Source organism: Periplaneta americana, chromosome 8, assembly GCF_040183065.1.
Source record: "Periplaneta americana isolate PAMFEO1 chromosome 8, P.americana_PAMFEO1_priV1, whole genome shotgun sequence".
NCBI classification, from domain to species: domain Eukaryota; kingdom Metazoa; phylum Arthropoda; class Insecta; order Blattodea; family Blattidae; genus Periplaneta; species Periplaneta americana.
Window position 1 is genome coordinate 108162372 of NC_091124.1, and position 26947 is coordinate 108189318.

Consider the following 26947-nt stretch of genomic DNA (forward strand, 5'->3'; position numbering starts at 1 on the left):
AAAAATTTCAAAAAAGCGATTTTCGATTTCAGGGTGGATAATTATATATGTTAGGACCAATTATTTTTGGAAAATCGAAAATTACCAGAAAAATTTCGGCTACAGATTTATTATTAGTATAGATGTATGAGCTACTAATTATATACTAAAACCATAATAGGCGGGATGGCTTTCCCTCCTTAACCCTAGCAGTACCAACGGGGGGTTACTTTGTGTCCACCTTATCCAAAATTTATATTTTCAATATCTAACTGATATATTAAAAATACAAAAATACTATTTATTGTCAGTTATGAATCTTTCTATCTTACTGTGTTATTGTTTAATAGTTTTCACTGATAGTTTTACCAAAACACGAATATATGTCAAGGTGGACAAAAAATATCCTCCCCTTAGTAAATGGTGTAACCCATAAAACAAGGTTTCACGTTATTTCAACTATTTCAAGAATGATGCAGGACTCATGGCCAATATAATTTTTGTGCTTTTGTGTTACTACACATGTAATGCACAAACAATGGACATATTTATCCTTTTTTTTTTTTTTTGTTACGCTCCTACTGTCCCTACAAGGGCATATTTGATCTTTCTATTTTTGTTACACCTGATTGGTCTGATGAAGTGGTGTGATATTTATGTATCCTATTTGTTTCCGACAATTACATTTGTTGTTCAGTCTACTAGCAATGAGTCGAAAGACCACAGAAGAGTTATTGGAAGAATCTACAGATTCCGAAACTGGAATTGAAAATGATGACGATGATGGTGAAGTAGTGAGTGAACCTGAAGACCAGTGTATCATGCGTGACGAAGTGGACGAGGATGAAGTGGAATCCAGTTCTGAAGATGACCCTGACAACTTATCTGAAATTGAAATCAGTGATAAATATGTTACTAGTACTGGAAGAGTTTACGTTTCCAAACCACCTCGAATATCAAGACGAGCTGCACAGAATATTGTGAAAGAACGTGAAGGACTACGAAGTGAAGGTAAAGTGGCCACAATAATAGATTCGTTTGAAAAGTTCTTTACTCCGGAAATTGTAGACAGCATTATAAAGTATTCTAATGTAGAAGCGATTAGGCAGAAAGTACCAGGAACAAGTAGACTTGAATTCCTTGCTTATCTAGGGCTTCTTATCTTTATGGGCAAAGAAAGTGATAGCAAGACAGCAGTTACAGAACTTTGGTCCAATATTTCTGGAAGATTTGTTTATACTGCTACTATGAGCCGAACTAGATTCCAGCAGCTAACTAAAATAATAAGATTTGAACGCAGGGAGTTTGATAAATTTGCCGCAATGCGTGAAGTATTCAACAAAATGAACTCAGTTTTACCAAAATGTTATTCTGCTCTAATGCACACTGTTGTAGATGAAATGCTTTCATTATTCCGTGGAAGATGTCCCTTCAAAGTTTCAATGAAGGATAAACCTGGGAAGTATGGCATACTTATACGTATGCTTACAGATTCAAAGTCAAGATATGTTATCAGTATGGAACCATATGCAGGGAAGAATAAGAATGCAGCGCAACAAACAAATTCAGCTACAGCTGTCGTAAAACGTTTGGTTCATCCTATAAATAATTCCGGGCGCAATGTAACCACAGACAGGTACTGCACATCTGTTGACTTGGCTGAGGATCTATGGAACAATCACAAGCTAATTCTTATTGGAACTTTGCAGGCAAATAGGAAACACATTCCTCAAGAACTCAAAGAAGTTTTTGGAAGAGAATTATATTCCAGTAAATATGCGTTCAGTGATCCTGATACTGGAAGTGTTCCAATTACAATTGTTTCATACATCCCTCGTGAAAAACCTAAGCGGAACCTTCTTATGTTATCCACTCAACATTATGTTGATGCAAATGGTGCACCATCTGATCCAAAGAAGAAAACAGTAATAAATCTATACTCCAATGACACTAAAGGCGGTGTTGCCACAGTGGATCAAATAGTACGCAAATATTCAACAAAAAGAGCTACCAGAAGATGGTCAGTGTCTATTTTCTACACACTTCTTGATATAGCAGCTCTAAATGGCTACACCACATTTATACTGAACTTTCCAGACTGGAATAAGACGAAACCAAATCAGCGGCGACTTTATCTACGAGAATTGGGATTGAAGCTCATAACTCCGTATATTGAAGAACGGGCAAGAAATGTTACAGGACTGCGGAAGTGTGTGATTTCGGCAAAGGAAGGAATTCTGAAAAAGAAAATCAAACAGACAAGTGGAGGAAAAGAAGTTCATGGTGGTAAGGGTCGATGCCATTTGTGCACTAGAGACTGCCGATCAAAAATAGAAAAGTACAACAAAGTGAGCAAGACAACAATCATTTACAGTGTTTGTAAAAGGTACACATGTGGTAAACACAGCAAAAAAACTGTGGTCTGTTAAATATGTGAGGACGGGTGTGAAGAAAGTGATGTGTAGCATTTTAAAATTTATTTTGTGACTGTTACACTAAAGTATTTGTTGGAACATATACAATGACATTTCAATTTTTTTCTTTCATAATAGTACATACTATTCGCTGATTGTAAGTGTGGTAAACAAAGCAAGAAAACTGTGTTCTGTTCACTGTGTGAGAACTAATGTGAAGAAAGTGACGCATAATATTTTCCAGTTCTATGACATTTTCTGGACTGTTGCATTCAAGTACTTGCTGAAAAATATACGACAACATTTAAACGTTTTTTGCTTTATGTATACGTATAGTACACACTATTTGCAGATTGTACGTTTGGTATAAGTAGCCTATAACAAGGAAACGGTGGTTTGTTCAATATGTAACAACGAGTGTGAAAATAGTAATACGTAATATTTTCAGACTGTTTTGTTGAAGTAAATTGTTCGAAAATATACAATGATATTTAAATTTTTATCTTTTATAGTAGTACATGCTATTTGCCGATTAAAAATGTTTAAAAAATGCTAAAAATTAAACATTTTTATAGTGGTCACAAAATATCCCCCCTTGGTACTGCATGTCATCAAAATAGCTTGGCATTGCTAGGTTAATGCTGGCAACCTGATAACCTGCTAAATTATCAAATTGTACGGGAATTATCTCCCTAAGATGGAATTTCCTTACTATCTAAGGAAACAGTCCCATTAGTAACAGATTGTTAAATAAAGCTTAATGACTATTACATATCCCACATTTTTTATGTTAATGCATTTTCAGTTACACCATGCTTTAGAAAAAAATACTAAACATTTTTTCTATATTGATAACAAGATACAAAGTTTAAAAATGTCAATTAATTTGTTACGTATGGGACACCATCTTTATTTCTAACAGAATACCACTAACTTTTAAATTGAATAAATCTTGTATGTATATGGTATGAAAGAGTTTTAAGTATATGTCTTCGAAAACATAGGTAGAAATATTTCAAGTAAATTATTTAAAACTTAGCCTTTTAAACTTTGTCCCATCCGTAACACATAATTACACCACTGGGAACATTTTCAAATTTTCTTTCAAATTCTGTAGATTTTTGCAAAATTACCCATGAATCTAAGTAATATGGACTTCAAGCTTTAAAATGACGTATTACACAATTGTCTTCCACTCATTTTATATTTGGCCTCTTCTGAACAGAAATACTGTGGCTTCACCCAATACCAAAAGCCATACTGACCACTGACACAGCAAACAAGCTTAGCAGAGCTGGGATGTGTGATTTCAATACTCTTAACTCCAGCAACTTTTAAATTTGGACTGCTCGTTTTCTCACAGAAACTAATCTCTACACCTGATCTATTATAATCATTTTCTACCTAAAATGCATTTCATAAGTTAATAGGACCTTTAACTTGGGTATATTTTCACCAAGAAAAGATCGGATGTGACCTGTGCTGCTCCTTCAAGATTGGTATGTATGTGAAGAAGACTACAGATCTCATCAAAACCGGAAAGAAGTTGCAAGAAGTGAAAAGAGATTGATCAAGAAAAAGCTAAAACCCCCAAAATAGTCATGTTTACAAGGACCTACAAGCACTTCTGTTATCACAGTCTTTGAAGGCATCTGTGTTATAGGCCTACTATAACAAAAACTCAAGAGTGCAGTGTACAATCTAAGTTCAAGAGATGGCTTCTATTATCTGTGGGATGAGACATGAGGAGATTGATCAGCAAATAAGTTTTCAAGCCTTAATACAGCAAAACCTGTTCAAGACGGAAATGACATGATTCTAATTTTTTTCTGCTGTGAAAAGGTTTCCTTATTATTCAGGTATGAAGTTAAAATGGAATATTTTATCATTTGTATAGGTATAAGTGAAAAAACAAAATGGCATGCCACAAACTGCAAGAAGTAGAACATATTCCATTTAACACTACTAGCATTAAATCAGCATTCTGTTGCTTATTCTATTGGTGAATCACCTTGATGGAAATCCTATTTTCTGTACAAATGTTGTCATAACTCATTCATTAAATGCTATTAAAGTTTACTAATCACATTAAATTTAATATCCAACACTATACTATAATACTGTACTGTATATCACAGCACATTATTTAAATTGGACTAGAAGCCATCCATTAGAAGTCGAATTCTGACTAATCTAATTTCTTTGCTTTGCAGAATAGATCCAGAAATTGGCATGGTCTTTGAAAAGGAATGAAGAACCCATTTCCACAACAGTTCATTTATTTTCACATAACCAGCTGTTTTCTGTTTCCTTGTTATGCCACCATTATTGACCGCAAGCCACCCATGATACGGTCTTTATTTTTCAAAGTGTTACTTACACTTGAGTTTTCCACAACTGAACTTCAACTTCATTTCCCATATCATACACTTAGTTTCTCATTTTCTTTTAACTCAAGAACTTTTACTTAATCACTTAATGATAGTAAAGTGTAGTAAAAGTTTTGTCTGAAACTGATATTTGTGTCTGATTTTTGTTTTGTGTTACATCTAGCATTAGTAACTTTTTTTCTGAATCTGAATTTCCTACATTTTTTTATTAATTGTTGTCTGCAATAAAAATTTTGTTTGAGACGTTACTTTTCGTTTTAATGACTACTCTTTTGTATCACATTTAACATTTTCCTACAAATTAGGGGATCAAATGCAAACGGGTAAAAAAAAAAGTCAAATGAATCAAAGGTAAGTTAAAGCATCTAAAACTTTAGTGGCATAGAGATGTATCTTTTAACCACATCATACATTAAAATTAAAATTAAAAATTTCACGGAATTAACAAAAACTTAAGAACTTTCAATCACATTTTCTCAAAAGTAACTAAAGTGCACTTTTATCCCTTTGCTTTTGACCCCCTCAAATAGCAGCTAATATTGACTATTTTATACCTATTTTCTTCTCATTTATCTTTCTAATATTCAACTGATTAACCTTTTAGTTTTTAATGTAGCTCATTTACATTAAAACACTCAAAAGCAAGAGTATTACATTTAAAAAGAATGTAAAAACTTTGTGTATAAACAAAAATGAGTCATGTCAAATACAAGAATGAAAACTTTTATGTCATTAGGAACAAAGTTTGAAAATCTCGGAAGCCATGATAGACCCAATAAATAATAATTTTTAAAGAAAAAACGACTGTATAGAGTCGATATATCCCCTGCAAAAATTTAAGAGTTGATTCTACATGTTAAATATAATAAAACTTTTATTACATTTTTCCTTCGATGAAGCACCATTAAGCAGAAAAAAAATAGTCTTTGCAGCACTCTATTGCAGTAATGGCCCGAGAGAAATGGCCGATTGCTATACAAGCAGATAGGTAAAAATAATCTAAACAGTTAATGTCATGAATCTTTATTTGCAAATTAAACTGTTTAGCCATGAATCTTGCAATGCAGCACACGTCATGTGGTACCGACTGAGTATTGCAGAGGGAAAGGGGGAAGTAAGGACTGCTAGCAGGCTGCACTTGCTTAGAGTTATTGTAGCAATTATGATATTGCCAAATGCTTCATAGAAACAATGATTTCCTCTAAAATGGTGAATGTTAGAGAAAAAACTTATTTAGATATTTCAAATCTCTCCTCATGTTTCATTTTGGTGCAGACGTTACCATCCACCCTGTATAGACCAATATCAGACAGAAATTTAAAAGTCAACTTTGTTCAAGTATGTTTAAAAATGTAAAAATGAAGCTTATGAACAGTTTTTTGTTCCTTCTGTAAAGTTTGGTTTTCCTGAGATCTGAGGTTTTCATTCGTAGCCGACAATATGTGAATTTAAAAAAAGGGCCAACTTAAGTATTGTGATGAAATACATATTACCTGAATGATGATTGTAACACAGGGCTAATACACTTCATAATAATTTCTTTCACTAGTCTTTGAAATGAAAGCCTTGGTATAAGAAAATTTGTACTCTTCTGATACTTTCTTATCTCCATCAGGGCCCGTGTTCCTGGACGAAAAATTCGTTTCCTTGTATCTGACTTTCTGCTTCCCTAAAAAAAAAAAGAATAACGAAAATGTATATATGACTAGTCTCCAAAGTTACATAAAAGTGACAACACTATAAATTATAATACTGAAATTCAAGTATTCATGAAATATGTTTTCAATGCCAAGAGGCGAATGGTGTTACATTACAAGCAAATTGCTATTGGAAGACACAACAACATATTTGTGAAGGAATAGTACAGATCCTCCGAGACTCAGTCTTATGTAGATGTTGTATGTGACAGCTTTTTGTTATAGGAGCTCCAAATCGTGACAAATCCGAAAAAATTGATGTAACAAATAATGGCAGTTTTGTCACAGTGTGATTTTTGTGTTCGGATTATCCTTGGCGATTGCAAATGTTTCTTATCTTGAGATATTTAATTATGTTTAATGCTCTTCTGGAAATTTGCTTACTGGTGCCATATATATTATATTGTGGTGCCATGCTGGAATATTCTGGTCACGTCAGGGGGTTGCGCTTCAAAGGTCAGAAAGACTGTGCTCCCACTTATGCAGTAAATGGTAAGCCTTGGACACGGACTTGCGTGGTGTTCAGAGAGGAGTGACGCTCAACTCTGATGGAGTATGACCCCAGCAACTTTGCTTTCAATAGCGTCTCACTCTGTTTTGCAGATGCAGTCTCGACGAGGAGACTGCCGTTGCGGAGTCAAGTTGCATTTCTGACCTTGCCAACAAGTCCATCGAGCGTGTACCTCATGTAAAATGGACTGATGTTTTTCATAGTTTTTTCGGTTCCGTCCAAGGTGATACTAATAAATTTGAGGTGGCACTTCAACTGTTACTTTCTGAGGGTCCAAGTCCATTGCAGTGTTCGCCGTATTACCACCAGTTGTACTGCCTTTTGCTAACTTGTTTCTTTCGTTGCTGTTTTTGTGGGAGAGAGGAACGTGAGGACATATTGATTTGCCCCCCCCCCCCACGGAACCGTCGGCGTCAGCTTGCCACTGGGAGGCGTAAAAAAAAAAAGACACCTAAAAATTCTTCGCTGTCTGTGCCAGCTATGAGGACCCCCCCCCCCCCCCCCAATAGCCCGACCCCAAGCAACCCACCTCACGCAAGTTACCCTTCAAACTGGACATTACACACCTAATGGCAAGTCTTACACCAGAGGCGAATCGCAGTTTTATGCCCCTACTACGGGAATAACTTCCCGTGGCTCCCCACACTACACTGAACACAACCGTCAGACTTCTTGGCTAACTCCGACCTTGCCCACCAAAGCTGGAGTAATCTGAGACTGCACAGCTTCAGGGGACTTGTGGTTGATTACACTGTGATACCCATTAGTCAGCGGTAACATGTCGGAGTGATTTATCCACCCCCGGCGAGCAGAATCGGCCACCGTGGCGTCTAAATCGTACTGGGCCCCCATTGGGGCTTTGCGTAAATGTACTTGACCTCTGGTCTGGGCTCGGGACCTAAACTTGCAAATAGGGGCAGTATGAAGGGTCCACTATTGCTTCGTTGCTGGATGCCCTGTCGGGCCACACAAATTGGAAGTCGCGCTGGAAACCATGAGACAGAACCACAGAGAAAGGAAAGATCCCCGCTGGTGAGACGGGAGTTATAAGTATGGGGGGGAAAAAAACAAACAAAACAAACAGAAGAGGAAGAAAATGTAGTTTCACCAAGCATTCTTAACAAATCCCGTCATGTGGCAAAAACAAAACAGCGGGGATGGAGAGGTGAAAATGACTATGATGATGTGGTGGGCATTCCGCATGCAATGGTGGCGGCGGAGAAAAATATAGTCATGAAAAAGACGAGAGAACGAAAAGGGTTGGGTGGTGATAAGTCGAAAAATGGGCTAAGAGCACGAGAGCCACCATTGCACCCCCCCCAGTCACTAACTTGGAAGCACTCACCTCGACTGGTAGTGGGGTGAATCCGATCAAAAATTTCAGTCTTTTGTGGATGTATACCATATAAAATTGTTACAGCATAATGTCAATTTGAATTCAGTTTCATTGAAACTTGAGGATATGTCCATAATTTAATTTAGTTTTGAGGACGTCGCCGCTCTCCTCATTGCTGCCATTGCGTAAGTCGCCCCGGATTGGGATCCGTAGCAATCACACTCCAGCATTCGATGTTTTCTGCCTCTCCTTTGCTCCGGCTGCCAGCTCCGTTGAATCTGGACAAGTAATTCGAGGTGGCACTTTGTTGTCAATCGGTGAAGATGTTAATTAATTTTGGGTGCCAGCCCCCTCAAATATACTTTGGTAGAGTTGAGCTTCCCAGGTTAGCTGGAAACGGTTGGGACACAGGGTTTGGGAAACGTAGCTTGGTGAATGGAATGATGTATCCGAACACACTTTCAGTTTGTAGCAATCAATCTAAATTCAGTCTCTACCATCATATCCATTTTTATATTATCTTCCCATCTACGTCTCTGCCTCTCCAAACGTCCTTTCCCTCTGGCCATCCAACTAACACACTATATCAGCGGTTCCCAAACTTTTTTAGCCATGGAGCCCTTTTTGAAGCAAAAGTTTCTCGTGGAGCCCCAAGAAATGTTTAACTTTTAGTTATAACTGGCTATGTTCTATGAAACATATTACACACGATACGTATATGAAAGTATGAATAATAAGATATATTATATTAATAAAGAAAACAATAGTAAAAATGTACTGGAGATAATGTTATTTAAATCTAAAAAATGATGTAACAAGTAGTTAAGATATTTAAAAACTGTTACAATGTTGCATGTACACTCGAAGTTAATGTGAAGAATGTATCTATTTCTTGCAGCAGAGTTTGTCACTGTCCGTTGTCACAGAAGTGAGTTTGAAGACGTATATCGCCTTCTGTGTCCAAACAAGTTCGATATTTTGTTTTTGTAGCCATGTACTTACCTCGAAAAGACCGAATCATAGAGATACGTAGTACCAAAAGCCAGTAAGATAAATTTAACTTTTGAACATAATATCAAAACCCTATTCCTAACGAATCTCTACTTGATTACTTTACAAATATACTCATATGGTTTCACAAAAACATCTCTCTTACATTAAAGACTTCCAACAACAACACAACAGATATTATTACTTATGATGAACTCAATGAAGTATATAAACATTTAAAAAACGGGAAAGCCCCAGGCGAAGATAATTTAAATTTCGAGCTTTTTAAATATGCTGGAGAAGAATTTACCTATAGATTTTTATATTTCTTAAACAATATATGGGCAGGATCACAACCCCCAGAAAGTTGGCAAAAAGCCATTGTAGTACCTATTTATAAGAAAGGAAACAAAAAATTATGTGAAAATTACAGGAGTATAAGTCTTGTCAATTCTGGATACAAGATCTATACAACCATAATCAAAAATAAACTATCACATCTTTACGAAGACAAAATCACTGAAGAACAGAATGGATTCCGAAAAGGAAGATCATGTTGTGACAGCTATTTCACCATGAAGATTTTAATTGAAAAGCACAGAGAATTTAATATTCCAACCCACTTAGCTTTTATTGATTTCATAAAAGCTTTTGATAGAGTTGATAGAAATAAACTTTTAGAGATTTTACGCTATGATAATGTGCCAAACGAAATCATTCTCTCCATTTATAATTTATATCAACAAAATGAAATTGCCATAAGAACTGAACGCGGAACTACTAGCTGGACTTCCATCAACCAAGGTGTTAGACAAGGGTGCGGTCTTTCCCCTCTGTTATTATATATATGAACCATATTTTATACATTTGGAGGCAAAGTCATCATGCTGGAATTCAAATTAATCGAAACACAGTTCTCGATACACTAATGTTTGCCAACGATCAGGTTATTATCGCTCAAACAGAGGAAGCTTTACAAAGAGCCATTTATAATTTGCAAATAATCGCCTCAGATTTCAATATGGAAATCCCAAAAGAGAAAACTAAAGTCATGGCATTTTCGGGAGAGAACCCAATTCCAAGTAAGATCATGATAAATAATACTTTAATTGAACGTGTTAATTCATTTAACTATTTAGGTTATAACCTCTCTTACATCACTAATGAAGATATTTCAAATAAAATATCTAAATTTATAAAAATCACTGGCATAATTAACACCGTCTTCAAATCATCCCATGTTCAGAAACATACAAGGCTAAAGGTATATAAAACACTAGCTCGACCGGTCCTCACTTACGGTAGCGAGGCATGGACAATCAGAAAAGCTGATGAGCAAAGGCTGACGACAGCTGAAATGAGGTTCATGCAACGAACAGCGGGAATGCTCTTTGCTGGAACACCGTAAAAATGTGGACATATTGCAGGAACTAAAAATGGATCCTATAGTTAATTTTGTTCAACAATATCGACTTCAGTGGAAAAAACATGTCGAAAGGATGGATCGCACAAGATGGCCTAAACAAATTCTTACTTATGTACCAAGAGGAAAGAGGAAATTGGGAAGACCACGCAAGCGCTGGAATGAGACCGTAACAGATCCTGTAGGGAATAATATGTGAGGGATATGATGATGATGATGATGACATAATATAAAAAGATCCTTCCTTAACTGAGCCCAAAATTGCGGAAGTGGTTTGCTTTTAAATGATACCTGACAGTGGCTGTCAAAATCATATTTATAAGGACCTCATATTCTACTGCAGTGAGAGCTGCTGGTTTTGACTTCACTGGAAATGGATCTACAATCCACTCATACTTCTTTCGAATCGATTCCTGAGTGTCCCTTGGCAAGTATGAATTCAAATTTTGAAGCTAATTGCCAAGGTGTTCTTTTATTATTGCTATGAATGAGTCATTCATTGTTGTGTTATTTTCTTCTATAAAGTTTGAAAGCAATTATTTTCGACGCTTTCTATGCAGAACGCTATCATTTTCTTCAGAGCGGCAATTTTTTTCATTGACATCGAATATAATCTTCCTTTTACCTTGTACGCATGTGTTGAATTAGTTAATTTTGAAAAAATGTCTGCCAAGTAACATAATTTGCACAAACATTCCTGATCAATAAAATAATCTGCTAGCAAACTGTTTTGGTCATTCAAAAGTGAAGAAACTTCCGTTCGAAGTTCAAGTAAACGGGACAACGCTTTATCACGCGGCAACCAACAAACACACTTCTATGTGTAATAACAATGACTGTCTTGTGTAGGCCTATATTTCCCATATCTTCACACAGAATACTGAGTAGCCTACACTGCAAAGGTCGTGCCTTAACAAAGTTGATAATTTTGACGACGTTGCGTACGTAATATTTAGTATTTATTTATTTAACCTGGTAGAGATAAGGCCGTCAGGCCTTCTCTGCCCCTCTACCGGGAGATTCCAACTATAATATGAAGAATAAAATTACAATTAGTATTAAATTTGCAATTACAATTACAAGTAAAATTACAATTAGTATTAAATTTACAATTACAATTACAATAAAAATCAAAGTACGAAAAGATTACCTGACTAATGAAAGCTAGAAAATTTATCATAGAAAAACAAAGAATATTTTATATTTACTGAATTACAAATTAAACCTAAAATAACAAAATTGTATAATGATGAAATTACTGGATATTGAATTATTTTGTGATAGATTATGGAAACTATTTACAAGAAATCAATTACTGACCAAGTGCCTAGTAAGTTTGCGTTTGAATTCAATTTTATTTCGACAGTCCCTGATGCTAGCAGGTAGTGAATTCCAGAGTCTTGGCAGGGCTATTGTGAAAGAGGATGAGTATGAGGAGGTGCGATGGGATGGTATTGTTAGTATTGTTTCATGACGAGAGCGTGTGTTCAGATTGTGGTGGGAAGAAAGGTAAGTGAAGCGAGACGACAGGTACGAAGGAATAGAAGAGTTCAAGATTTCGAAGAGAAAGAGAACAGTACTTGCTTTAATAACGCTCGCATTTTTTTCGTTGCGAGAGCGTGTTGGTGTAGTGCACAATGACTACTTGTGCAGTTTCTTTTTTAACTTTCTTGATCCTTGTAACAGCGCCAGAAACAGGACCTACCATGGTCTTTGCACTATCTGTGCACACGTCAATGCAATTGTCCCAAGGTTTTCACGAAATTTCAGTACCGCTTGTGGAGCACGGCAATGGCTTGCAGAACAAAATATCTTCAAGAAAGGACCTGAAAACTCGTACCGCACAAACGTCATTAACACAGCTAATCCGGCAACGTCCGTGGATTCGTCAAGTTGTAGCAAAAATTTTCATTTGACTTATACGGGAAATTATGGTATTTTTAACATCGTTTGATAGATTCTGTATTTGATTACGCACAGTGTTATTTGATAAGGGCACAATGGAGATCAAGTTTGCAGTTTTTTCGTCGACATGCACTTCACTACCTTCACTAATAGTGGTTTCATAAGAGTCCCAGCAAGAGTGAGGTTTACCAGCAAGAGCCAGGTCATGACTAATCAAGTATGACGCTTCCAGTGCTTTCTCGTTATTTGTTTTTTACATGAGATAAAAATATTGTCTGAACTGCATGGAGTTCGTCAGTTTTTCTTTTAAAACACCTAGTCTGCAGTTTCATTTCTGAAGTCAGGATGAGTTTCGAAATGACGTTTCTAAGCTTGGCAGGGAACATAGAACTACTGGGCAAAACTTTGTTACATATATCACACTGTGGACGTCCATCAGCAAACTCAGTGAATCCCATGTCCAAATATGAATCACAATATTTTCATTTTTTAATTCCTTTCAGTATTTCTACATTAGGCACCATAGACTTTGAAGCAGGATTATGTTCAGCATATTCCAAACTCAATCTCAAGGAATTCGCATTATCTTCTTTTAAAGTAAGGTTACAGCTGCTGTTATCCCCCTTTGACTGAGCACTGGTTGGTAGCTGATGATTCTCGGGTATTACGGAGCCCGTCTTAAGCCACAGTTTCAGTTCAACGAAAGTTTAGCAATCAAATTAATATGCAGGTGTATATATATTTTTGAGGCAACATAACAGTAAATAGATTGTAGATTCCACGTATCACAATTAACAAACGCTGCCTGCTTGGTATATAAAACAAAATAAATTTCGAGAATTTATTTTAGTAGGTTATTTTACGACGCTTTATCAACAGCTTAGGTTATTTAGCGTCTGAATGAGATGAAGATGATAATGCCGGTGAAATGAGTCCGGGGTCCAACACCGAAAGTTACCCAGCATTTGCTCACATTGGGTTAAGGGAAAACCCCGGAAAAAACCTCAACCAGGTAACTTGCCCCGACCGGGAATCGAACCCGGGCCACCTGGTTTCGCGGCTAGACGTGCTAACCATTACTCCACAGGCGTGGGCCTAAAATTTCGAGAATCATTGAGTAGGCCTACTTGGCAAGAAAGAAAGATCGAGATAGTTCCAGTAACGAGTAGATCTATTATTGGTGCTTCCATCTAGAAAGAAAATGCAAACTATTTTCTGAGAAAATATTTTCGCTTCATGGAAGTAGTTTGCGTTTTTCTCGCTAGACTAGATGGAAGCAGAAATTTTTGTCATCTTCATAACTGCCGCGGACGGAGCCCCTGAGAATCACTCGTGGAGCCCCAAGGGCTCCACGGAGCACACTTTGGGAACCGCTGCTCTATATCCATTTCTGGATTCGCCCATACATGCTAGATGTTCTGCCCATTTCAAACCTCTGAATTTAATATTCCTAATTATGTCAGGTGATAGTACAATGCGTGCAGTTCTACGTTGTGCAACTTCCTCCATTCTCCATCCCTCTTAGCCCCAAATATCTTCCTAAGAATCTTTTTCTCGAACACCCTTAACCTCAGTTCCTCAAAGTGAGAGTCCAAATTTCACAACCATACAGAACAACTGGTAATATAACTGTTTTATAAATTCTAACTTTCAAGTTTTTTGAGAGCAGGCTGGATGACAAAAGCTTCTCAACTGAATAATAACAGGCATTTCCCATATTTATTCTGCGTTTCCTCCTGAGTGTCATTTATATTTGCTTTATCATAACAACAGAGAATAAAAGAGGGTTATTATTATTATTATTAAATTAGTTACTTTACGACGCTTTATCAACTGCTATAGCTATCTAGCGTCTGAATGAGATGATAATGCCAGTGAAATGAGTCCAGGGTCCAGCGCCAGAAGTTACCCAGCATTTGCTCTCAATGGGTCGATTTCTAAAACACGGACGAAATCGTGGTTCCAAACCTCGGTTTTTATACCGCGATCGAGGTCTGAATCCTTATGCGATTTCTAAAATGAAGTCAAGACGCGGCTTGAGAAGAAACCGAGGTTCGTGGGTTTTATATATGGCAACGCAGCTAAGAATCGATTTTTATTCTTATAAACAGTCGATATTAGAAAGAAATGAACATCGGGATTAATATTTTTATTGAATTTCAGTAAGTCACATTCTTTTGTTCTCAGCTAAGGTATTGTTATATTTACTAATTTACAGAATATGTGTGCGTTTAAAATACTAGCATTACTTAATATTTAATAGTAAACAGATTTTTAGGTACTAGAATGATATTGCTCAAATAATTAGCACAAATCGAGTGTTCATGTTGTAGTTTATCATTTGTTCATAACTACTACCAACATTAACTACCTAAAACCCAGTTCTAAGGAATTAATAACCTATTAACTGGACTAACATTTCAATTGAAACTAAAATGTAATGTAGTTTTACATATTTTCACATATATTAGACTTACTACGTGGAAAGCCCCAGTGGCATAAAACTTAAAATAAGAAGACAAAATCACGTTTGCTTCATATTCTTATAGGCTCACATTAATTTCGAGCATTATGGATACATAAAATGACCAAAACCACCGTAAAGACTAAGAATTAAGTTATATTGTGTTATAGGCATAAAGGTATAATTAATATAAAATATTATATCTTACTTCCCTCAAAACAACAAGAAGTTGTGAAAAAATTGTCAACCTGCCACCTCTGGCATTTCGTTGCAGATTATTATTTAGCATTCTTGCTAAATTTTGCGTTGATTCCTTCGAAAATCGAAATATTCGCCAGAAATTATCGTCGTTATATAGTTACAAAGGATTATTCCTGTCTCTCATAACTCTAATCCGGGGATTTAATACCCGTAGAGACAAATTTTCATTTGATAAACATGCAGCTGATCTACTATCTCCATCTTGTATACAGGAAGCCATGGTTTTAAACCTGCCCCAGCCGTGGTCTCCGCTTCAGAACACGGTTTCGAGCCACGGCTCAGAAAAATGAAAAAGATCTCGTTTTATAAATCCAAACGTGGTTTGAAGCCATGGCCATGGTCTAGACCTCGTTTTAGAAATCGACCCAATGGGTTGAGGCGAGAAACCTCAGCCAGGTAAAGGCTGGTTCACAATAAACCGGGAACGGAAACGATAACGAGAAATAATGTTAAAATAAATGTATTTAAATGTGAACATTCACAATTAACGAGAAGATCGCCGGAGCCCGGAAACGTGAAAGTTAATTGTGAATGCTCACATTTAAATGTATTTATTTTAACAATATTTCTGTTATCGTTGTCGTTTCCGTTCTCAGTTTATTGTGAACCAGTCTCAACTTGTCCTAACCAAGATTCGAACTGGAAGCCGATCGTTTCACAGTCAGGTGTGCTAACCATTACTCTACAGCGATTATTATTATTATTATTATTATTATTACTATTATCATCATCATCATTATCGTAATCATTAGGATGATTAAGATTATGATTATCAGGATTATTATGATGGTTATTATTTATTACTGTTTTGTAAGTTATCATTAGGTACAAGTATTAGAAATCTGATTAATTCTTAATTTGTTATTCTCGTTCCTATAACATATAGGATAATTATTGTAAATTATATAGGCCTTCATCATTTTATATTGTAACGTGGCTAGAATACAATAATGATTGTTCTGTAACAATAATTTATAACGTGCACACCAATAGAAAGTGTAGTTTTCTATAGTATAGGCTGGTTCACAATAAACCGGGAACGGAAATAATGTTAAAATAAATGTACAGTATTTAAATGTGAGCATTCAGAATAGTTAATTGTGAATGCTTACCTTTAAATACATTTATTTTAACAATATTTCAGTTCTAGTTCTCGTTGCCATTTCCGTTCTCGGTTTATTGTGAACCAGCTTTTAATATTTTCATGTTTCATATCATTGTGTTACAAACTATTTTCTTTATTTAGTCGCTATAAAAGATAGCCTAATTACTGTAAAGTGTAAACCATCTTGGACTATATAGCCTCATTTTCAACTACCTATATTAAAATACCATTTAATACTATCCGTACAATAACGAGTTTTCATGCGTTGAAGGGTTCCGTACAAATTTTACAGAACAAACGTTTGAGTCATGAGTCCTGAGCTAACAGGTTAACTCACCGTTATTCAAGAACCAGTAAAAATTTTGAGTGGCCATCACTTTTAAAAGTAATTTCCATCCTTTCTCAACATTTCTCTCGCTTTGACCCCCCATCTAATGTGAAAAACAAAAAAGTTTGCCGCTTACCAGAGGTGAAGTCTGAACAGATCAATCTCCATCGAAGTTAATTTTTTTTTTTCCACTTTCCAAAAAAGATTTTCAGTTCGATTTGTTTTTCTATGCTTTCCTTAGACATTGAGCTATTAATCCAAAAAATTACAGCACGATTGATTAAGTATTATAGGAGCTACGACATGATATATATTTAAAGAATTGGGAAATGTATAAGCCAACGCTTCCTATAGAAGCACGGCCCGAGCGATACTGCTTTCTTATCATTACTACAGTCCCGCCTAGACGTCCGAGACTGTCGGGAATGACCTAGTATCTGTAATCTCGGGACCAAGAGAATCTCGTGTTCTCTATCAATGAGTCATTTGGCTACGTTAGGTACTCGCGCACTGCTCGAGACTGCGGAGATTACGCAACCGAGAACGGGCAATAATATGAGGCAGTCTGCTCGACTCTACTGCCAGTCTTGGCTAGCAAAAAATGTCTGCAGCTACTGAATGGCTTAAGTCCATGCTGCAGTCCTTACTGTCATCAGTCTCAATACACTTGCATACACATGTTTATCATTAATTCTTGTTAACTGAAACTGGTTATCTTTATAAAATTTGTGCACTATAGACCTATATGTTTCCGTTTTGCTATTTTAGTCATAAACTATTACATTATACTTTTTCGACATATTTCGTGTACATTTTAAGAGATGGTTTGTGTAAAAGAAATCCACAATTATCTGACCACTTGCTGAATAAAATGGTTGATCTGGCTTTACCCCAAACAAGATGTAAGCTTTTTGATTATTAAGCCTATGCTCATATACAGTTGCTATTGTGTGATACTGATTGTGGCCAAGGTTGTGTGTCAAACACAGGAGCCATCTTCTCGACACATTAAACAAAGCCTTTGAAATATACTATATTATCCTAGCTAACATTTCATATAATTTAAACACAAGGACGGTTACACTAGCAGGTAGAATATTCCAAAGGTAAACGACAAATCATACCATAAAGGAAGTAAATTCAGTTTTAGATGCTAGATATAGGTTGGGATGAATTCTTTAATCAGTGCAGCTTATTAAAAGTGTTCAGTAACATATAAAATTTAATGTTAACTAATTCTGAGTTTTTTCAATAAACCCATCAACTCTCTTGCTCTCCAATGTTCTCATACACAGTCTAGACTTTAATGTAGAAAATTACGAACAAACTGGCATAATGCTATTAAGTGTTAATCTTAAAAAAATGTATGTGCCTTCAATGTTATCACAAGACTTAACACATTGTAACCGCTTATTTGAAACCTCAATATTTATTTGTACAAGACAATAAGAGTACAGCATTGCAGACACCGATTTCTACTGAGGATGATTTCAAATTATTTTCTTCATAACACAATAATAAATCTAGACATTTAAGAAAATGAAATAAACTGACATTAAATTTTTTTTCATGAAATCTCCGATTTCCAACAGACTTAAGTATACATATGATTTTTTTTGTACACTTTCCTGTGATGTTAATTATATTATATTAATTATATTATTGTACTAATAGTGAACTTAGGATCATGAAATCTTTTCTGTATTGCAATAAAACAGTGGAAGTTAATTGTAACAAAATATCTTGTATGTTTATGAAAAAAAAAAAAAAAAATTGTTACCTAAATAAATTTAATGCATTCTAACCACAACAGATTTGGTTGGTCATGTCTAATTCATTTCATATTTCACAGCCCTTTTCCTACCTTCACTTCCTGGCATATCACATTCTGAAAATGCTGTTGATGTTGACTCAAGATCTTTATTAAAAAAAAAAAAAAAAATTAGTAGGGATGGTTACATTTCAAACATTGATATAAATAGTAATATAACGTAGAGAACTTGTAAATAATTCACGTCGAGGTGCAGAGAATTTCTAAGTAATTATAGGCGAAAGTCTTGAAATTGAAATTGTAAATAATAGTACTAATGCTACTACAGTGGGGAGGTGAAGAGAAGTCTTTTGAAATTCCCGCAATTTTTTGCTTGCTTGTGGCACTTCTCTGGTAGTTGAGAGAAGCTTCTTGACAGATTTCACTTAATCCGGCTTATGAACTCCTCTCATATATATATAGGCCTCTTGCTATGGCGCAACCTGCTAAATTGGTCTACACAACTGGCTTCATATGCGTAAATGACTAATAGTCAAGTACCAGCCATTAGTTCAAATATTAGAAAGGACTCAATGTTACAAGGTAAATTAGAGCAGTGTTTTCCAAATTTTTTAAGGCATGACCCAGTTTTGGACTAAACTTTTTTTTTTTTGTTTTTCAATTCTCCTTGGCTTCTTAGACTGGCCTTCCTTGTTGGTGTATTTTTCGAACACTTAAACACTTCAAATAATAGTTTGCAAGGCCAACACATCCACATAATAACAGCCAGAGATAAAATCGATGGATTTATAAAGAAACTTGATTTCTGGTTGATACTGACTGTAGTAAAAAAACTTCTTTGCAACTCTTGATAATAATCTCGGTACAATCTCACCTGAAGCTAATAACTTCGTTTTCTTAAAATATTAATTTAGTTAATGTGATAATGTTTTGTTGGAACATTTTGCTATGTACCACTTGATACGATTAATACTGAGTTTGTGTATGAGGCATGCAATTAAATTTGCACAAATTTTAAATAAAAGCTTTCGAGTAGTTTCTCGAAGAATCTTAAAACAATTATGACAATCACAAATGGATACTGAATCTGTTTTTAGACAGTTGTGTTCAACCAGCTGAAATTAAAAAATAATAAATGAATAATGAAATACTCATTGATATACGCAGCCTACTTACTGATGGAATGTTGAAAGCACAGTCTACATTTTTGCAGGGCGCAGGCCAGTTTCGGATCAAAAGAATGCAAGAATACTCGAGCTTGCAAAATTTGCAACCTCGTATTTATGCAAAATAAGTTTCTAATCTATGATTATCATCAAAACAAAAGTGAGAAATCTCCTTGAAATATTGAAGACGATGTATTGAATACAGGGCTCAAATTTGAGGAGTTTCTTTCTGTAAAACAGGTACATTTATCGCGTTAACTATATTTTTACTTTATAATTACTGAAACATTATTTCATTTTTATGTTCAATATAGTTTATGTTTCTAAACATAGCATGAATGTATGTTAACAAGGCATGTTTTATTTTATTTTATAAATCATCTCGCGATCCCTCCTATGCTTTTTGCACGACCTCCCAGGAGGTCGCGACCCACACTTTTGGAACCACTGAATTAGAGAAATGATGCCATGCAATTCATGTGGCTTTGCCAAAGTACACTGAACTAGACTGCCTCTGTGGTCCAATGGTCAGCATGCAGGGAGGTCCCGGATTTGATTCACGGGCTTGGTTTTTGGGGAATTTTCTTTGGAGCAAGAATAGGAAGATTCAGGATAAAAATGGGTGAAGTGTTTGGAAGGCAGAGGCTACGATCAACTACTTCATGCAATAGGAATAGTATTGACAATATTACTGATAATAATTGGTGGTGTTGAGTTAAACCCTGGGCCGACAAATGGAAAAGATACTTCACTTTTATTATCAATCTGTGAAGAGATGAAGGAGGGATTCAAGACAATGATGGAGGAAAACAAACAGAACTTCAGTGAATTGAACAGTACAATATCCATACTGAAGGAAGAAATGGTGAACAATTCTGAGAGCATAAAGAAACTTCAACAAGAAAATGATCAACTGCAGAACAAGATAAAACATTTCGAATTCCAGATGAGGAAGAAAAACTTAATTATTTTTGGAATGGATAAAGAACGGCGTGAAAATGGACTAGAAACATATAATTTAGTAACTCATCTATGCACAGTGGGCCAGAACCAAGTAAAAATGGGACAAAAGTAAAAAAATCACATGTTCATAATTATCTTTTTGATGCTCTGAGATGAAAGTATCTCTACTTTCATCTCAGAGCATCAAAAAGATGTTAAAGAATACAGAAGTGACCTTGAAACCATCATACGGACTTTATTTGTCTACTGTTGGCTGTCCTGAATGTTACATTTGTAGCGACACATGATACATGAGCGCTGCATCAGCAAGTGAGGCAGTGCATAAGAGGTTGATTTTCTTACTGTGTACTGAAGATAATAGTGATATGATGGCAGCTATAAATACTTCAGACTGTGAGTTTCAATTTGCATATTAACCTTTTACAAAATAAGTTCATTAATAATAACATATATTGTGTTAAGTTTAGCAGACACTAATGAGATTATGAAGTTAATTTATAAGGATATATTTAGACTTTTAAAAATGTTCTTCACGTTTCTTCATGCCAATTTCTTCTCTGAGCTATCAGTCATATCTCACAGAGTATAAATTTGAAATCTCAGTTTGCCATTTTTGCCCCTTTCATGTAGGGAATCATTTTTTTGAGACGTAATTTTCATTGCTATTGCAGGTGGGGGACGGTTTTCACGTCAGGAACTTTTCGAAGTGTTGCTGTCAAACAAAAATGAAAAGAAGTGCATATTATATGACTTCATAATTTCAGAATTAGGAATAGATAATAATTATTCTGAAGATTTCTTTTCAAAATTGAAAGCTAAAGTAGAGTCATATTATAATAACTTTAACACAAGGTTGAAAAAGTGCCACAGAATGAAAGAAAGATTCGAGACAAAATACGGTGACTGGTTAAGCAAGGAATTTGAAATTCCTTGTTACCAAATTTCTTGCCCTCAAGATGAATCAAATACTAGCAGTTCTATATCAGTTAGTTCTTTCGGCCGTCTGAGAAAACTGTTTTCAGAGAGTAGTATCAAATCAAAGAGAAGGAAGACGGAACAGCTCAGAAAATCAGGTAGTACTGATGAGCTTGTATTTGTCACTCAAGTAAGTCTAAAAAGTTCTGGGAAAACTGATGCAGCCAAATTAATTGAAAGTGCAATGAGTACCCCTACTCGAGCAACAAAAATATTAACTTCCTACAAAAAAACTTCTCCTGAAAGTGTAAAGAAATATACAAGCAATGAAGCCTTAGCACTTATAATAGATACTAAGCTGTCTAAACACCAATATTCTATTCTGAGACTTGGAGCCAAATGTAGAAATGCAGATTTATACCCAACCTATAATAGTGTACGCGAGGCTAAGCTTCAGTGCTACCCAGATAAAGATTGTATTACTATAACTGAAGTTAGAGCTGAAATAAGCTTACAAGGGTTGCTCGACCATACAGTTAAACGGATTGTTAGAAGCATAGAAATGATCCCATCTCATTTTTTTGAACAGAATAACCTGACATTGTTCAGTAAATGGGGTTGTGATGGGAGCTCAGGCCACAATGGATTTAAGCAGAAACTTGCTGATGGAGACTCTTTTACTGATAGTGAAATTTTCTTGCTGTCATTTGTACCACTATTATTGTATAGTGAGAAAGATGACAAAACAAACATTTTGTACTGGGAAAATCCACGGCCATCTTCAACTAAATATTGCAGGCCTATAAACATTAAACTCAAACATGAAACAAGTGATCTGATAAAAGAAGAAATTGACTGTATTAATAATCAAATAAACAATATTCAATCAACAATAGTTGACTTTAATAATATTGCAGTTGAAATAAAGCATGAACTGAAAATGACCATGGTTGATGGTAAAGTATGTAACACAGTTGTGGAAAACAAATCTGCACAAGTGTGTTATATTTGTGGAGCGTCGCCAAAGCATATGAATGATATAGATTCTGTGCAACAAAGAACTGTAGATCACAAGTCATTTTCATTTGGATTGTCGATTCTTCATGCTTGGATCCGTTTTTTAGAATGTCTCCTTCATGTGGCCTACAGACTCGATTTCAAGAAATGGCAAGCTCGTGGTAAAGATAATGAAATCATGAAGCTTCGAAAAGAATCAATCCAGAAAAGTTTTCGAGCCAAAATGGGACTCATAATAGATAGACCGAAACCGGGTGGGAGTGGCACCTCAAACGATGGCAATACGGCGCGCCGGTTTTTTGCTAATCCTGAACTAGCTGCTACAATAACTGGAGTTGATGTGGATGTGAGCATTTTAATGACTATGCACTTGAAACTGCAAAGCTCTTTGTACAGAAATACCCCTGATTTTACCTTCCTGCGAGTGTCCACAAAGTGTTAATTCATGGCTCTCATATAATAAGCTCAGCCATGCTTCCTATAGGACAATTATTGGAGGAAGCTCAGAAGGCTCGCAACAAAGACATTAAAAGGTTCCGAGAACATCATACAAGAAAAAACTCTCGTATCAATACAATGACGGATTTAGTAAACAATCTGTTAGTGTCATCAGATCCTCTCATTTCTAGTTTAAGAAGGTCACATGAAAAGCCTTCCAGTACTCTCCCTGACGAGGCGAAAAGCTTACTGCAGTCTCGAAGTGGTGGAAATGGAAATGAAGAAGAGGAAGAGCAAATTGCAGAGGCAGAGGAACTGGAGGAGGACCAGCAGCAGCAGTTAACTAGTGCAGAGGAATGTGACAGTGAATAGCAAGATGGTTTCTTATAGGTAAAATAACTAAAATGTGTAATTATTAGCTTTTTCTATAAGGAATGTATCTTATTTTAAGTATGGATATGAATTTTACCTTTCATCCATGTCAAAAAGCTGAAGAAGTACTTTTGTCCCATTTTGACCGCAGTCTGGCCCACTGTGCTGTGTAATGAAATTTTTGGCCTGAACCTAAATAATGATCAGATTGAAGAAGCCTTCAGAATTGGAAGAGGGAAGAATCGTCCCATACTAGTGAAATTTACAAGTATGTGTACTAAATTATTTATCTTGGATCACTTGAATATGCTGAAAGGTACAAACTTAAAAATTGAGCAGGACTATAGTGTGAAACAAAGAGTAAGAGAAAGATGTTACTACCATTTATGAAAGAGGGGAGATTGAGAGGTCAGTTTGCGATATTAGTTAAGGATAAAATAAAGATTACAGGAAAACTATATGACTTAGAACATTGCCAAAGGAACTTCAACTCACAGAAATCCCAGGTATCCGTGAGTAGAAATTTCCCGACGAGAGAAAAAAAATAGTTCAATACATATTTCGTCCCCTACTAGAGTGAATACCGAACAATCGGAAGAGATTTTAGATGAGTTGGTTCGTGATGGCGAGGAACGATAGTCAGCAGAATGAAGTATGGACAGAATTAAAGCACACATCGGAGACTAGACAGCTGATGGACGAACATGACGACTGAGCAGGACCCAGTCAGGAATCTGCTGAGCCAAGTGGAATAATAGACCGAGTATGAAATCTCAGTAACATATGGTCTAGCCTACGTGAGTCAGCGAGAAGAAGAACACAAGAAGCAGAATCAAAAAGGCTTTACGGAAAATCAAGAGAAGGTGCAGTTAGCGTTCAGAGATGTCAGGATGCGAAAAGTATGATGGGTGAAGAGATAGTGATTTCGTCACCACAAGGCAGTATTTTATCGTTTAAGGGCCAAAAAAAGTTACAATCTTAGAAGTTGGTGCAAGAGCAGTAAGAAATAAATAAAAGGTCTGAATGGAATTATAACAATAAGTTTGGTGATTTAATGTCATAAATCGTGTTTTAGTGTGATGAAAATGTGTTTGGGGGATAATAGATATAGAGATCAGTTAGGAAGTTATAAAATTGAAAAAAAGATGTTGGGTTGGGAAATTAAAAAGTAGCTAGTTAACAAATAAAGTTACCAATTGAAGTTTATTGTAAAGAAGTAGGCCTAAATCTTAGAAAGTGATGTAGTGAAGTTTATGAAAGATGATCTTAGTGACAGTATTTCAAATTTTCTATAGTTTTTTCTGAGTGTTGAGTGTGGTTAAGAAATGAATGATCAAACTAAAGTGAACTAGATACTCATGTCAAGATTTAATAAGATTATAATGAGCTGTATTAGATAGAAAAAAGATCCCAATGAGTATAACTGGGTGAAGTGGTACAAGTTAGATGTAATGTAGAAAGACGGAATTATATATAAATTTAGTTAGTAAGATTAGAATGCTGAAAGGAACGTAAGTGTAGAACAAACAGATGATGGACATTTAAGATCAATAAGAAGAAATTGACTTTGGAGTTAAGTTAATAGCGAGAGTAGATGAGTTATGAGTTTAACAGGCTGTTGGGATTGCATGCTAATTGTAGGTATATGTAATAGAAAGTTATGGTGAAACCCATATACATAAGTTGTGGTACACCATAACTAATATAAATGTTGATGACTATCTATCTATCTATCTATCTATCTATCTATCTATCTATCTATCTATCTATCTATCTATCTATCTATCTATCTATCTATCTATCTATCTATCTATCTATCTATCTATCTATCTATCTATCTATCTATCTATCTATCTATCTATCTATCTATCTATCTATCTTTTGAACTTGACTATTCCCAACATCAACAATGTGTTTCAATTTGCCTGTACCAAGAATACTGCTTTCACAAGTGTTTTCATACAATTTTGCAACAAATTTCTTTCTCCTGAAGGTCTGCAAACATTGTTTCCTGATTGCCATATATGAACTGTTGTCTCAGAGTAGAATCAACCAGAATACATATAGTGAATGTTTGGAGATTGGCTGGTGATTTAAAAAAATTCTTCATGATTTCACGCTTATAGCTTTGCCCTGTGAAATGTTTTTCCAGGCAGTCCTCTTTAATGTGCCACCAACACCATCATGAAACCCTTACCACGATATGATTCATAATAGTTCCATCGAATCAAGATGTTCTCTGCAACCTGTAAATGGGACAGATATGACATTGCCTTTCTGTTAGGATGCACCATATTTCTAGGCGTATAATTGAGGGACTGGGTGCAAGAAGGGCACTTTAAAGGATATGCCCTTTTTGAGTAAAACACTTTATTGTGTTCTCTGATCTGTTATGCATATGATTACCAAGTTGTAGTTCATACTGTGATCATAGAGGTCAGGAGTACCCAAAATGTAAAGGCACATTACGATTTGAATTTTCAACATCAATTTTCTCAAAACTTGAATTTGAGAGAAGTGCCTTTCTTGCACCTAACCCCTCAATTTCTCTTTCAGTAAAGCTTCTCAGTTTCAATGGTTATAATAATACTACTTCTGTGGCTTTGCATCTGATAATATAATGACAAAAGATTCCTTTCTTGGAAATAAGCAGCAGCCATATAAATATATTGTTACAGCTCTGCTATGTCATTAGGATGAACCAGTGACTGCCATGACTTCATTTTGGTATGGAATGGCATAATTTTATGAAAAATGTCAGCAAAATTACTGTCCCCCCCCCCTTTTTTTAAACTCAATTCTGAAGTTTGCCCAACTATGTTATATGACTATGTTTAAATTATCTACAATTTCCTGGTCATCATTGAGGTTTGAAAATTTCGTCCACCAAGTTTCCATTTTGCCATTGCACTACTTTGACAGGATTGTCAATGGAAACTTCAACACAGTCAGTGATATATTTAAAAGTTTGGTCATGGCAGGTTTGTGATATAGACTGAAAAACACACGTAACGTTACTACACAAAAGAGTAACGTTATAGAGACAATGTGTAATGTTGGTTACCATTTATAAGATAAACTATTCTATTTAATGGTAATTTATGGACATAGAGCTATTAGTTAGAAGTACAGAATCTTCTTATAACTCATAGTACCGGTACCAACAAAGTACACATATTACAAAGCTGGAGGAAACTTATTCATGTTTTGTGACTAATGTTACAAGAAGGTTATACCAATATTTACCTACAATACTCAGCTTCAGAGATTGATTGTTCTTGCATGTGAAAACATGTGGTCATCTACCATATAGCAATAGTCGCTCTATCTAGAGGTGAATTGTGGGATTCTGAGTTACAGTGAGAAAAATTAAAACATTAAATTACATTCATCAATATTTTCTTCCTTCGAAATTATGTTAACTTTACATGATACTCTCTCTACTTCTTTTTCTTCTTCTTCTGCCTTTCCAAGGATTGGGGGTTTATCCCGTTCTGCACCA

At 35.5% G+C, this 26947-nt stretch overlaps 1 protein-coding gene and 1 long non-coding RNA gene across 5 annotated transcripts in view; one reads left to right on the top strand and one right to left on the bottom strand.

Annotated features, from left to right (window-relative positions):
• Positions 1 to 26947, top strand: part of LOC138704943 (uncharacterized) — a 130268-nt gene that overhangs the window by 77383 nt on the left and 25938 nt on the right. The gene's annotated exons all lie outside the window — the stretch shown is intronic.
• LOC138704942 (histone H3-like centromeric protein A) overlaps positions 1 to 26947 on the bottom strand; it is a 105074-nt gene that overhangs the window by 43252 nt on the left and 34875 nt on the right. For all 3 annotated transcript variants that reach the window (XM_069833394.1, XM_069833392.1, XM_069833393.1), the window contains exon 4: positions 6277 to 6452. In XM_069833394.1, coding sequence (XP_069689495.1) covers positions 6277 to 6452 — 176 coding nt within the window. The remainder of the gene's footprint in view (positions 1 to 6276; positions 6453 to 26947) is intronic.